The sequence below is a fragment of the Excalfactoria chinensis genome, chromosome 4, assembly GCF_039878825.1.
Source record: "Excalfactoria chinensis isolate bCotChi1 chromosome 4, bCotChi1.hap2, whole genome shotgun sequence".
NCBI lineage: Eukaryota > Metazoa > Chordata > Aves > Galliformes > Phasianidae > Excalfactoria > Excalfactoria chinensis.
In genome coordinates this window covers 7,324,772-7,339,564 of record NC_092828.1, presented here as the reverse complement: position 1 = coordinate 7,339,564, position 14,793 = coordinate 7,324,772, and the positions used below count along the sequence as shown (strand labels likewise).

General features: G+C 49.2%; 1 protein-coding gene across 4 annotated transcripts in view; it reads right to left on the bottom strand.

Annotated features, from left to right (window-relative positions):
* FGFR3 (fibroblast growth factor receptor 3) overlaps positions 1-10,854 on the bottom strand; it is a 49,753-nt gene extending 38,899 nt beyond the window's left edge. For 3 of the 4 annotated variants that reach the window (XM_072334630.1, XM_072334632.1, XM_072334633.1), the window contains exons 1-2: positions 10,756-10,854; positions 9,804-10,023 (exon numbers count right to left, since the gene is read on the bottom strand). In XM_072334630.1, the coding sequence (XP_072190731.1) occupies positions 9,804-9,975 (172 nt within the window). In that variant the 5' untranslated portion in view covers positions 9,976-10,023; positions 10,756-10,854. The remainder of the gene's footprint in view (positions 1-9,803; positions 10,024-10,755) is intronic. The other variant, XM_072334631.1, reaches the window with a different exon arrangement.
* Positions 10,855-14,793: the final 3,939 nt, after the last annotated feature.

Genomic DNA, 14,793 nt, shown 5'->3' with positions numbered 1-14,793 from the left:
CAGCGACCAAATCCCAGCTCCTCCGTGTTTCCCTTCCACTTCCAATGTGCTCTCCTCTAATCTTCATTTAATGCAGGCAGCTGGCTGTAAATACCCCAGAACAATGACTTTAATCCTAAGGATCCTGAAACCCCCCTTCCTCCCCACACCAAAACTGAAGAAAAATGAAAAGAACAGCCTCATGACAGCAAGATGGAGAAACCCAAGCTAGCCATTTGGCCAAAAGAGCAGAATGACACAATGAGCTAAATTTTGCCTGGCCCGCTAATTAAAAACGGAAGCTACCATACTCCTGAGCCAGTGATGGGAGGTGGGGGGAGTTTCCATGCTATTCAAAAACCGGCTTCCAACTGGGACCATATTCACTCCACATTAATTGTCATTCCAACTACGAGTGTCCTAGTTTCAAAATGAAAACTACTCTCCAGCGTAGCTAGTGAAAGCCAACACCAGTTTCGAGGCATTAAACAAAATTTATTGATTGCATTTTCCCACCCACTAAAACTTTAATAAGCATTAAACCTCAAACTCCTGGCCCTGTTTCCTCCCTCTACCCTCTCTCTCCATAAAAAGGGTCAGGCCCCTCTATATGGAGATTAGGACTTTATGTTTGGCATTTGTTTATGAGCCTATCAATTGCCTTTATTTCAGGGGGGGAAAAAAGCACATCTAAAAAAAACCCCTCTTGTACATGGATTAAGAGAGGGCAAAGGTTTAGGGTAGTTTTGGTGTTGTTGTTTTTTTTTTTTCCAACAGTCTGTGGGGTTTAGATATATTACGGATCATGTTTACATGAAAAAGTGAATGCTCCCCTTTTTTGTCAGCTTCCCTTGAGTTACATCAAATGGCGTATTTCAAAGATCCCTATTTCTCAGTAATAAGACACAGAACTTCCAGGCTTCTCTGCCGGCAGTGTAGAAGGGAAAAAAAATAAAATAAATGGGGGCCACTCTGTCTGCATACTTAGCAAAGAAAACAAAGGCCAAACATTTGAAATGCAAAGGTCGGTGATTAAGCCCAGAAATCCATATCTAGGCATCAAAATGAATAACCAGATTTTAAGAGTGCTTAAGAGCTTGAAATGCAGAGCCTGATCTGGCTCAGCATCTTTCAAACCCAAGCCTGTTATTTCAGTGCCTCAAGCGGGATGGAGGTGCCAGGTACCCAAGTTGCAAGAGCCCAAAGCTAATCTTCTGTTCATGAAGTCTGAGCCAGTTCAATCTGAAGTCATGAGCAACAAACACAGACTTTATTATTTAGAAAGCACATCTCATTAATACTGCAATGCTTTGTCCCTGTGCTAAACTCAACTCCAACCCTTCAGAGATGGTAAAAACAGTGGATATCAAAAATTCTTTTATTTCTCTTCTGTGAAGTGGGCTGCTGAAGGGAGTCGAAGGTTTGGAGTTCACTGCTCTGTTAAATCAACCTTACTATATTTTTTCAGCTTGTTTGACTTGCTGTTTCTGTATACATTTGTGTTTTCACCTCTCTGTATTCAAATCCCATGCTAGCGTTTGTTCCGTGCTTCTCACAGGAAACTTGCTCAGCTCTTTATTTGTATTAAGTCTATGGACTTATAGAAAACAGACTTGGAAAACAATCCCTAAATTAGCAGGACTTACCAGCATACATGCATAGGCACACACACACAGGGCTGCATACCATCCTGCCCGAACGTGGTGTTTTATCATTTCCAGCAGCAACAGCAGGGCATCGGGTTCAGCAGAACGGGCCTTTTAATGGTCTCATGCAACCGTATCTATTACAGCAGGTTTTGGACTGCACATCATAAATCAAGGGAGAGTTCAAGGAAGTCATGCATGCCTCAGTTCCCACTCTCTTCAAACAGTTTTAATGCTCCTGAATCACTGTCCTCCATATACTGAGCCATGCTGGGCTCTAGATATGCCAGCAGCAGGTTTGACACCTCCACTCACAGCTATTTTAATGCTGCTGTAAGGAAATGCATGCTTTGCAGGGTGTCCTGTGCTGGGGCACGGCCAGTCCTGACTGCCGGTGGGACCTTCCTCAGGCTCTCTGACCCCATCCCCAACCTCCACAGTCTAACCTCCCCAGCTTTTCTTTATGCTTTCCAAACAAAAATCACATCTAAAACCTCCTTCTCTCTGCGAAAAGAGTGCCCGATGCTCCCTGAGAGACAGAAGATACTGAAGCAGCAGGGTTGGGCACTGCAATGGGCATGAGGAAGGAGGAAGCCAACAGCTGTTTCTCTTCTGCTGACAAAAACGTGGAAGATAAAATCCAAAGCAAGCAGCCTGGATTGGTCTGAAAGTCAAGCAGAGATGGCAAGCTCCGTGTGTGCTGCCTTGGGCAGAACGGGTGTGCTGGGTGATGAACCACCACAGCAGCGCTTTCACAATCATAAAGTTGGACAACCCCCTCATATTTTCACCTATTTCCTCATGTAGACACATGTACCTACAAGCAGTGAGGCCACTGAGTGCAGTGATCCAAAACCTGGACTCTGGCCCCTTTCAGAAGACCAGCAGCTAATTCAAGTCATGTCCTCCTCCCTGCTGTGTGCTACTCCTACAGATGCTCCTCCTCACCCCAAAAGGTCCAGGCACACGCAATGGGTGAAGCCACTCCAGCAAAGACTGCATCACTTGTTCGCACCTCATTTGCTATGCACTGAGAGCAGGGGAGCAGAGGAGATGAAAATCTCACTTCAAACATTTACACAGGTTATGAAAGCGCCCGAGAAGCTTTCAGGTGCTTTCTGCCAGGACTAACACATTCCACCAAAGCCATTCCCTTACAAAGCACGCAGATGCATAGACTCATGGAATCACAGAATCACTGAGATTGGAAAAGACCTCTAAGATCACCTAGTCCAACTGTCAACCATCCCCACCATGCCCACTAACCTACATCCCTCAGTGCCACATCTCCATCTCTCTTGAACACCTCCAGGGATGGTGACTCCTCCAGCTCCCTGGGCAGCTTGTTCCAATGCTTTACTACTCTTTCTGAGATCAGGTTCCAACCTGAACCTCCCCTGGAACAATTTAACACCACTACCTCTCATCCTAGAAAGCATTTATGCTGTGTGGAGTCACACAGGAGAAATGATGGCAAGAGAAGGCTTCAGGGGCAAGGTGCCCCCCTCTGAGATACCCAACACTAAATGAAACATGGGGGAACTATAACATAGTATCTACAATTAAGTTCTATGGTATTTACTGTATTTATACTGTATCCCAGCAGGGCTGGAAGCTAGGGGCACAGGAGGGTCAGGAGAGTAACATGGGTTTACAGGGTATCCAAAAGCCAATATCAGCACACTCCAACAGCAGCTTACACCATCGCTTCCAAAGCAGGGAAATCAGCAGCCTGGAAAGCCCGAAACTTATTTTTATGCCAGATTACAAATATTGAGTGCTCAACACTGAGCACTCACCCATTACGCTGCTGACACTGATGCCTTTGGGCTGACCAGGAAGGAACGCTTCATGCTCGATCATCACTCACTCCATTCACAAGAAGGAGGTGGGTGATGGATTTGGAGAAATTTCAGGAAGGGATGCAGAGAAGACACCATCTGCTGTTTCTTCCTTTTTTTCTCTCTCTCTCTTTTTTTCCCCCCCCTCCTTTCTGTAATTTATCAGTTTGCAAAGTGGGAGGCCGAGTTTCCTCACAGCTTGCTCTTCCTTCAGCCTTAGGAAGAAGGAGGCTGAAAGGAGCAAGGAAGGTGATGGCCAAGGAGTTCTGGGCTCCCAGCCCTGCGGTTCCACTCGCCAGGCGCCCAACCCACCACGCTGCATATAAAGAGGCTTTCTGAGTTTTCCCTGGAAAAACAACACAAAAAAAAAAAAAAGCCCACATGCTTTCATGCAAAGCTGTGGGAACATGCGTAACACGCTGGCTGTAAAATGAATGCATTTTTTATTTGATTTTGCAAGCATTCCCTACCGCTCCAACTGTATTCATTTGCAGCTCGTGTCTTACACAGTAAATACCAGCGAAGTTATGCACCTCCATTTACCACCCGCCCCACTCCTGCATGAATCTTCAGCCTATTAGCATAACTATTTAAACTGGACATGTTTTCTTCAACATTCCCCCTCTTTCATAAACTGCCAAGTGACAGTTGTTTACTGTCAACATACCCGGGTACTCCAAGACAGGGAGGAATATGCCCTTTCAAAAGGCAGACCTATCGGCTAGCAAAGGAAGATGAGAATCTGGTGTTTTCCTCTTCTCCCTCCCCAAAAATGCTTTATTCGTAGGGATGCGCATGATACAGATCAGCAGAGATGGTGCTGTGCTTAATTCCGAGCATTCTTTTAATTAAAGACAGGCTCACGCAGGGTTTATCTTGGGTTGCACATGAGAGTTGTCAGCGCACACCGAACTCCTTAATCTTCCCATTGCAACTGCTTTCCCTCCTCATCTTTAGCTCTAATACCCCAAGCACACGGTGGGGAAGTAAAGTTCTCGCCCTGAGGATCTATACAAAGAAGTTAACAAAATTCAGGAGGGAATAAAAAAAGCCAATCACTGCTCACTTCGAGACATGCGGTCTCTGAATAAGCTGCTGAGATATTTTGCTGGGAGGGAATTTCTTGCTCTTGAGTTTTGCACATGAAAGGGGGTGGAACAGGAGGAAAAAAACACAACAACACAACAATAATCCTCTGAGAAAAGTGGTTTTCCATGCCTGCACACAGCAATAGGGGAGCTCCTAGTGGGTTTACTGCTAATTGCCATTGCTTTACCATAAATGTCACCAGCTCCTGCTCTCCTGCGCACCCACAGGATGACATCATGTCACCGTGATGCCACCCACTGGCATCCAGGATGGACCTGGAGACAAAAGCTATCCTCACTTGGTATACAGTGAAGGTGGGATGGGATGCAGACAGCCCCAGCCATGTAGAGCCAGGCATCTCCCCACCACTTGAATTTCCTCATTTGGGTCATCATTAGAAAACTTTCCAAACAATCTCTATTTCTGCTCAACAGTTGCTCCCACCACCATCTGTGAAGGGTCCCAGCCTGGTCCCTTGGAAATTTCTGCTTGGGATTAAATAGGCACGAGATGAGAACCTCGGTATGACTTTTACAGGACGACAGGCAGCAGAAGCATTTTCTATATCTCTTTGCCCCCAGATAGCAGCCTCCATGGATGCATATCTGGCTTTTCCCAAGGAAAATGCCCCCTCCCCCCCCCAAAGCAATGAAAATAAAAACACCCTGCAATATGCCAGAATGTGTTACACAACTCTTAGGACCGGGTGCAGGCACTCATTGCGGGGCAGTGCACAAAGCTTTGCAGCCACAGAGAGCAGCCCCAGCCTGCGTCCTTCCCTCACCCGAAGCCTTGGAAGCCTCTGCTTCTGAGTCATTAATACATTTAACCCCTCGCAACCTGTGGAGATGGCACGGCCCCAAACTCTCACAGATGCTGAACGTGTAAGCACATGGTAATTGTTTTGCATACGGTTCGGTGTGATAAAGAAACTCCGAGGCGCTTCCAAGTTTTAATAGAACCTTTTTATTCTATCAAGTCTTCATCTTCCCTCCCTCCTGTGGCTTTGGGAAAGCAATGCCAGCTCACTAAAGCTGACTCCCCCTCCGCTATGAATACCACACCTTTTTTAGATGAATACATCTGAAACTGAAGCAGTTACTGGAGAAGTGTTTTCTCGCTTTGCTGCACTGTGATTCATTAAAAAGAAAGAAAGAAAAGAAAGTAAGAAAGAAAGCTTTGCTAAATTGTGTAACCTGAGTGTCACAGCAGAAAACAAAGTAAGATCTAACCTCCCTATCCACCTGGGCACTGCAACTCCCCCTTATCACGGTGATACGGGGCAGGTTTACGTCTCATTACCTTTCACATTTTAACTACCAAGTTTACCAAAGGTTTTACTCCACTGCTATCGCACAGTTTTTGTTTGCTTTTGATATTATGGAAACTTCCTGGTCATTCGAGCCAAGGAGCTGATACTTCAGGGGAAAGCACATCACACGTTGGGATCACAGTGCCGTCACCACAGGAATAGAAGCCTTTCTCCACTCATTCAGGGCTCTACGTCCTATCTCTGCCACTCGGCAACCTGAGCTGTGAGCTATCAGGATGGGGGCACCAGGGCCAGCAGCTCCAATTCAGAGAAAAAGCACCTTTTTTTTTCACCAGATCACCAGATAAACAGCCCCAAGAGTGGCCAACGGTAAGCTGATAAGCTATGGAGGAGGCCCAGGAGAAAAAGGCAATGAAAGACCTTGTATGTGGCTTCAGACATGGTTCAGCCAGTGGTTTGCTCAGGGGGTGCTGTGGGATTTCTCCTCTGGAGGGTGCTGAGTCAGCAGGCTGCTTCAAAAAGCCGACAAAACGTTATGCAGAGCCAGACCATCTGACTGGCAGGGCATGGGGAAAGCTACGAGCACGCAGCACACTGGGAAAAAAGAAAGTCCTCTCAGATGGGAAGGGAAACAAAAATCGAGTGGTTTCATTGATGCCTGGGTTCAGCCTTGCTGGGAAAAAGTCACCAAACTAGATGGAGATTTCACTGTATCCCTTAATAGAGCTACTGTAAATTTGTAGCATTCCTGATCAGTATCCACATGAACTACAAAGTGACACTGAGGATGATGTGGCCACATCTGCTCCTCTGAAGCCCCGACACTGGCTTCTGTCCACTTAAATGTCATCCAGTTGGCCATCACAGTTCACTAAAGAAGAAAAATTTTGTTTCCCAGAGTTATAAATGGGAAAACGAACTCTCAAAGCTTCACGCAACATTTTGGCTTTGTCCAGGCAGGACGACTGGATGGGGTAAAGTCCTGGGGCAGCGGGTGCTACAGCCCAGAGCCCAAAACCCATCTTGGGGTTGCTGGACAGGGACACTTCCCAACAGTGCCGATGTGTTCGGGAAAGTCATAAAAGTGAACGTGCTGGTCAGAAAGGCTTAGTTTAATTGCAGGATTTAATTAGCAGATCAGCACTTTGCTACACAGTCTTCAGATTCACTTTCATCACGTTCCCTACCCAGTGGCTGTTCATAAAGTCTTAATTAAAAGGGAAAAGAAACCCTTGGATTTAATTGGAGTGACCCCTGTCAATATGCAGTACTATACAGCCGCTATCAGGTGCTGTAATGAGTCAGTCCCTGCACTGGGACCTGCTCTCTGCTTCCCTATTTGCTAGGTAAGGGACAACAATAACAAAAAAGCCGTATTTCATCACCTTTTCCACTGTCCTCTTATTTCATTCCTCAATCAAATACACTAGACTCAACATGAAGAACTTTGTTACCTTTTTCTGCTGCTATTCTTAAAGAAAAATGGATCAACTTTTTATCTCAGCACCATATCACTCACAGCACTGAATCTGAAGGATTTCAGGTCTTGGGCACAAGATTGGGAACACTACCCATTTACAAAGGGCCCTTTATAGGGGATTTCAGAACACTTTCCTGAAGGGAACCACTCCAGTGCCGTGTGGCACTCACTCAGCACAAGGGCAATTTAGGGTGAACTTTGGAACATCTGGGTACACAAAGCTCAGCAGAGCAGCCTGAACCTCTGCCATCAGCTGCACAAAGCCAAACAGTCCCAACCAGTGCATCCCCAGTCATTTCCAAGTGGGAAAGTCACCAGAGCCCCTGTGTGCTTCTGCTGGGCTGGAACCTGAATTCACACATTCTGCTTGGTGATAATGTGAGCACAGCCAGGGGACCATCAGTCCTGGCTCCTAACAGAGCTCAGCTTTCTGCACAAACCTCAGAGTTCAATGCACACACACAGCTCCACAGCACCAGTACCAGGAATCCCAGGAACTCCCTTTTTTCCTGTATATAGTTCTGGGAGATGGGATGGGTATCACAAGCTTTGGAAAGCAAAACGCTGCCGCTGGTCAGCCCTGCTCTCAGAGCAAGCAGCGTCACTTGACATGCACAAATCGTACCCAGTAATATCTTTATCTGAATACTAATGCAAATTGGACGGCCTTTTTTCATAGGGATGTCTATTCTGTGACTGCTGAATAGAGTGACCGCATGCTCAGGGCTGCAAAGGAGTTCACTGACCTCCCTAATCATCTCTGCCATAGCCCCTGAATGACACACACATTCACTCCTGCCTTGCCCCTCCGCTTTCATTCATAAAAAAAAGAGAGAGAAAAAACACAACGGGGAGGGGGGAAAATTTTGACATTGTTCTTCCTGCCGCAGCCTCTAGAAAGGGAGAGGGGAGAAACTCAGCCCAGATGAGGCCCCCGGTGTTTTGAGTTGAGCTTCTATTCAGCAACAGCCCCGCCATCTGCCTCCTTCCTGCCAGCAGCCCAACACCTCCCCGCGGAGATGTTAAAACCTGCACCCCTCCACCTCCGCCAGCAGCGCGCGTCCGTATTAGCAAACACACACATACCTCCAGAACGCCTACCTTCAATGTGTGTTTTATGGAGCTGGGGACAGGCACAAAGCAGTAGCTGTTACAGCCTTCACAGCCCCGTGTGGAGAATTAGATCACTGGGGAAAAATCCTTCCAAGCCCCTTTATGGAAAATAAGGCCTTAGACTGTAAATGCAAAGCCCAGCGAACAACAACCCTCAGTAATGAGCCAACACCCCATGGCCCATTTGACCAGGAGAAAGAATTTGCTTTTTACCATTTCATTCAAAGGCTGAAAAGCAAAATGTGTTTTAACCCGGCTCAGAGGGTTTATATTCTTTACAGATTCTTTTGCACAACCTTTTCCCCTTTGCAGGCTGGGTGATGCTGGGCTTCCCACATCCCCACGCACGTGGCCAGTGTGTCACCCTTGGGAACATCACTGGGTGGCCCACAGAGAATGAGCCCGAGGAGCTCAGAGCCTCATCCCACTCCTTGGGGTTGACAGTGACACCCACATGGCCACTGTCAGGTTGATACTGACACCCATATGGTCACCGACAGCAGCGAGAGAGCCTTGATCCTTATGATTTCCAACTCAATTGACTCTACAGTCCTATGATTTCCAATGGAATATCCAAAGCAGTGATATCCCTCCAGATTAACCCTTCCAAACTGTCGCCCGGTTGACATCACAGAGACTGACACACGCTCCCTGCCCCTTCACTTCCACCCGGACGCCCACCTCGATGAGCTTGCTGCCGTGTTTGACCCATAAATCAATTCTTTTGGCTGTGAAAAATGAGCCAAACGTGTTACATTAAGAATCTGGGGTTTTATTAGGACTTTCTCGAAAACAAAACCAACCCCCGGCGTGATTTATGGCTTTAACCAAAAGGAGTATGAAAGTAATGCCCCCACCCCCGGCCTCCGCAAAGCCCATTTATTCCCCTGTCACTTTTTTGGCAACGGGGGCTCCGAAACCCAATGGTGAACAATGGAAACTTTCTGCCGGGTACATGTAACCCCGGAGCCGGGGGGCTGTGAGGGGGCTTCGAAAAACAAACAGGGGCTCAGGGAGCAGCTGAGGCGGATCAAGCAGAAGTTGCAAGCCCACCAGAAGAGATTTTTTTTCCTTAAAGCAGCTTTTGTCCGGCTTTTCCTCGAGAGGAGGTGTTTAGCGGCTCCTTCCCCAACGCCTCGTCCCTAAGTCAATGAGTCGCGACTGTTGGTGCTTAAGAAGCACCCGCCGCTCCAAGCACCGCGAAGAACCGGAGGCACAAATCCCCGAAGGGCGCTCAGCACCGCGAGAGCCTTTTCAGCAACTGTTCAAAAACCATTTTCCCTTCAGAGCATCACCATCACCACGCACGATCCCGCCGCATTCATTCATAACTCCCGCTCCGGCCGTTCCCATCCGCCCCGCGAACGCTGCTCTCTCCTTACCTGCCGCCTGCCCGCCGCTCCGATCCGCTCCGCGCCGCCGCGCCGCCGGCAGCGCTCCGACGGCCGCCGCCAGGCAAAGGCACCAGACGGAGCCCCAGGCCGCCCGCATCCCTCCGGCGCGGCTCCGGGGCAGCGAGGCCACCGCCGCCGCACCGCCGCCCGCCTCAGACATCCCCCGGCCGCATGCTGCCGCCGCTCAGCGCTCCGCTCCGCTGCTGCTCTGCCGGGAGAGGGAGAGAGGAGCTGAAGGCGGGAGGAGCTCAGCACGATCCTCCCGGGGTTGGAGTGGTGGAGAGACGGGGGGGATGGGGGTGAAGGGAAATGGGGATAGAAAAGGGAATGGGGGTAAGATGGGGATAAATGGGGGAATAGAGGTAAAAAGGGGAAATGGGGGTGAAAGAAGGTAAGGGGGGTAGAAAGGGGAAATGGGGATTAGAAAAAAGGGGAAATAGTGACAAAAAGGGGGAAACAAGTGAGAAAAAAAGGAAAACAAGTGATAAAAAGGGAGAATGGGGATAGAAGGGGGGAAATGGAGATAGAAGGGGGGAAATGGGGATAGAAGGGGGGAAATGGAGATAGAACGGGGGAAATGGGGATAGAAGGGGGAAATGGGGATAGAAGGGGGGAAATGGAGATAGAAGGAGAAACGGGTAAATGAAGGGAAAAATGTGATTAAAAACTAGGAAATAAGAGATAGAAGAGGAAAATAAGTGATAAATGGTGAAAATAAGTGACGGGGGGGGTGGGGGTAGGGGGGGAAGAAAGTGATAAAAGGGGCAAACAGCACTTAAAAAGTAATACAAGAAAACTAGTAATAGAAAAAATAGTAACAGCAGTGAGAGGGGAAAAAAAGTAATAAAATGAGGTGGGGGGGGAGGAAAAAAAGCGATTAAAAAGTAAGAGATCCAAGAAGCGCCCGGGGAGGCTCCGAGAGCGGCGGGGCCCTCCCTACCTGCGCAAGCCCCGCGGCCGCCCGCGCACCGCGCATGGAGGAGCCGCCGCCTCCCGCCCGCCGCCGCGGCGCTCCTGCGTCTGCCAGCGGAGGCTCCGGAGCGGAGCGGGGCGGCCGCGTTGTCCCCGCCCGCCGGGCCGAGCCGCCCGCCCCGCCGCCCCGCCCCGCCCCGCTGCCGCCGCGGGGGGCCGCGCCCGCCGCCCGCTCCGCTCCGCGCCCGGCCCCAGCGGGGGCCCGAGGGGGGAGGTGGGAGCGGGAAGGGTGAGCGCACGCTTTTTGTCTGGGGGTGAAGAGAAACGGACGGCAGTGGGTTGGATGCGGGTCCCGCGGCAGCTCTGTGCCGGGACACACGTCCGCACGTTGGTTTTGTTTTGTGGCCCTGTAACGGCAAGGGTGTGCTTTCTAAAGGGAGGCGGGGGGATAGAGCTGGACAGGGGTCCGTGGGCAATCCGGGAGGGCAGCGCTTGGGCTCAGCGTGGTGAGAGGAAACTCGCCCACTGTAGCCACAGTGAAGCCGCCAGCAATCCTTCACTCACCACGGACCCGGAGTTTGTTACCGGCAGGAGGAATCACAGCCTACTCGAACTCTGCTCTGTGGCAAAATCGGATTCAGTGTCACCGGTGTGTGAACAGCTCCCATGGGTGTGTGGAGGGGGGGGTTGTGGGCATCTCCCGCACCACCAGAGCCGCCCCAACCTGAGCGATGCGCACCGTTCATTGCCTCCACGCAGAGAGAATCACAGCGCTGCTCTAGGAGAAATCACAGCGCTGCTCTAATCCCCTGACGCAGCAGCACACTCACCAAAAATAGATGCAAATATCAGAGCTGGGAACTCTTGGCATCAGGGGCCCAAATGAACCAAGGACTGAGCGTAACAGGCTTCAGGCTGTTCAGGTCCCGACAATGTGCGCGGAGCTGGGGATAGCTCAGAGCTCCCAGGCTCTGTCCTGACACCTTCATCAGGCGCGGGGGTCTGACATCTCAATACCACCGCATTGTGTGAGTGCAGGGAGGAAATGCTCCTTGTCAGACAGACCCTCATCGCTGACACCGTCGGGCTTAAAGGAAAACAAAGGAGGGAAAAGCAGTCGGCAAAGTACATCGTGGTTATGACACCGTCACTGAGGTGGCTTTTTGGACAAACGAGGCTGAGTTCTGATCTCCACAGGAAATCAAAGGGGTATTGGGGTACACGGAGCACTTCAGATTTGCACTTTCCCTTGGAGCAGGAGCTTAAGTTTCTTGCTGAGTGATCGCTGGGCAGCACGTGTAGAACTGATACAAAGTGGGAATGCTTTGTCGTTTTTTAGGACTTTGTGCCATGAGCCATATGTTAGCGATGTACTCAGTGTCTGAGCCTGTCACCGTCCTGGGAAGGGAATCCTCTTTGAGAGCCTTGTGAGTGCTTGGAGCCATCCCTTCTTCCTCTCCATCCAGAATATGGGGACAGGATGGGCTGTGAGATGTCCCAACTCCCTTAATCCTAATGAGTCCTCTTTGGTGACACTGTGCGTGCTGATGCGGGTGGGGATGGCGTGCAGAGGGCATGCTGCAGAAAGCAGTGCCCAAATCAACGTGAGCTGGAGCAAACAAGTGGGGAAGGTTAAACTGTAACGTAAAATGTAATGTACTGAGAAAGATTGATCAGAATTAAGGAGACCTGTGGTCACGTGAGTGTGAATCCTATCGGGATGAGAAATTTGGAGTGAAACAAGAAGAGAGAGCTGGAGAGATGCACATCTCTGCTGCAGGAATTGCGTACGGGGAGGTGCTGGAAGAGGTACAGTAATTTGGCAGCCTAAAGAGCAAACAGTTGGAGGAGCGGTGAGAAAAAGCCTGGAGAGAGCCTGAGGAGGGTGTGAGAAGTGCAGATTTCCAGCTGATCCCCAAATACTGCTGACTCAGCAGGGCCAGTCCCCAATGAGCATCCCTTCTTCTTCTGAGATGCTGATCACTGGGTTTTCCCAGTCCTTGGAGTAAACCACAGCAATGCTCTGGAGCCTGGAGGGAAGGAGACAGGGATGGCGCATTGTCTCACTGCAGGCAAAGACTGCAACATGGGGACAAACTGGTCATTCTTTGCACTGCCTTAATACTGCCTGTGTGCTCCACAAGGCAGAGCTGACACAATGCCCTGCCACACTGACCGGCCCACTTGTACAGACGTCTCCTTGCAGTCCCTGCCATGGCTTTATTCCAAAGAGCACAGCACTCTGGATCAAGCATCTATTCATGTAATCATAGAACCATTAAGGTTAGAAAAGACCTCTAAGATAACCTAGATCAACCATCAACCCTTCCCCCCCATGCTCATTAACCCATGTCCCTCAGAGCCACATCTCCACAGCTCTTGAACACCTCCAGGGATGGTGGCTCCATCATTTCCCTGGGCAACCTGCAGCAGTGCATTATCACTCTGAGAAGAAACTGGTGCAACTTAAAGCCATTACCTCTTGTTCTGTCTCTAGCTTTTGCTGCACACAACATACAGGTTGTCCTGTAGAGTTGAGCAACTTCATACACGTGCACGTGTTTGAGCTCCAGTGTGTGCATCCAGCAGGTTTGCAGTGGAAAAGCAACTGAAGTCCTCAGGAGAGTTTACAAGCAGAGATAACTCCTGCAGCTGCTCTTGGGAACGGCTGAGTATCATTACCCCATCACAAATGATCACTACCAAACCTGGAAGAGTGAGCAGCCTTCCTGAAAGCCAACTCCTTGTTGGTGGCTTTTGATTGTAAGATCATGTCCAGCAAAGTGATATTGAGCTCAGGGACCCTGTGCTGCTACAAAAATGTAGTCCCTTCCCACAGCGTGCTCATGTCCAGATCAGACACAGCAAAGAATGCAACCTGTGATTGGGGGGGTTTGGCCTCCACCATTTCTGAAAAGCCTCCATGCAGTATTTGTGGCAGAAATAATTTCATTCATCATTAAGAGAAAAACGTTTGTGGTGTGGAAAGTAGCAATTACATAAGAAACTGGATAGGAGGCAGGTAGGTATTGACTTTAAGATGTTGCGTGGAGTCAGTGCCTCTGATCAACAAGGGAGATGTTTGAATGTTAGTAAAACTAACAATGAAACCAGAGTCATGTTTTGACAAGTATTTCCAAACATTCCAGGAACACTGTGATGCTCAAGCAGCAGGTTTCTTAGGGAGGTAACTGATTGCTCAAGCTATATAAGGGTTTACTCTGCATGAGCAGCCTCAGCAGTGCATGCCGCACCATGAGGCTGCTGAGGGTGCCCTGGTGGCACTGCTGGAGGCAGGCAGGTTGCTACTTCTAATAAAGGACTAATTTAGTCCCCACAAATTATCCTGCAGGCATGTTGGAAGATAGGTGAGCTCAATGCTGGAAGCTGCTCCTGAGAAATTCTCTTCTGGATTATCCCTCCATCCTTTGCTCCATCCCTGAAGTGTTCAAGGCCAGGTTGGTTGGAACTCTGGGCAGCCCAACCTAGTGGTTGGCAACCTGACCCATGACTTCTGCCATGGTTGAATCTTGGTAACCTTTAAGGTTCATTCCAACCCAAGACATTCTATGATTTTGTGATTCTACGATCATAAGGAATTGAACGTGGTGGTTGTTCCCCTTCATCTGTTGGATTTGCCTCTTTATTTATTTATTTGCATGTGTTGCTGACACAGATCACCTCTATCTATTCTGAAAATAAACACTGAGTCATTCAAAAGTGACCAGAAAAGTGCTGGGGGACAAATGTATCTCTGAGATCAGCCCCGTGTGTCTTTGCCATGCTTTTCTCACTGACTCTGGTTTAAGTCAATAGCTCAGATGAATCATTGATGAGCATTTGAGAACACAGGATGCCAGGTACTGCTTGTCTTGAGAACTTTGTCAACGATTGACCAGCTGGTCAAAGGTGGATTTTGTTTTTGTGGAGAAGACCCACAGTTTACTCCCAGATTTACTATTAACTGCATAACTCTGGAAGCTTCACACCCTCTTTGAGTCTCCTGACTCTGCAACAGTTTGCCACCTTTCTCTGCATATGTTGGAAAAGTGAAGTTAGTAAAGCA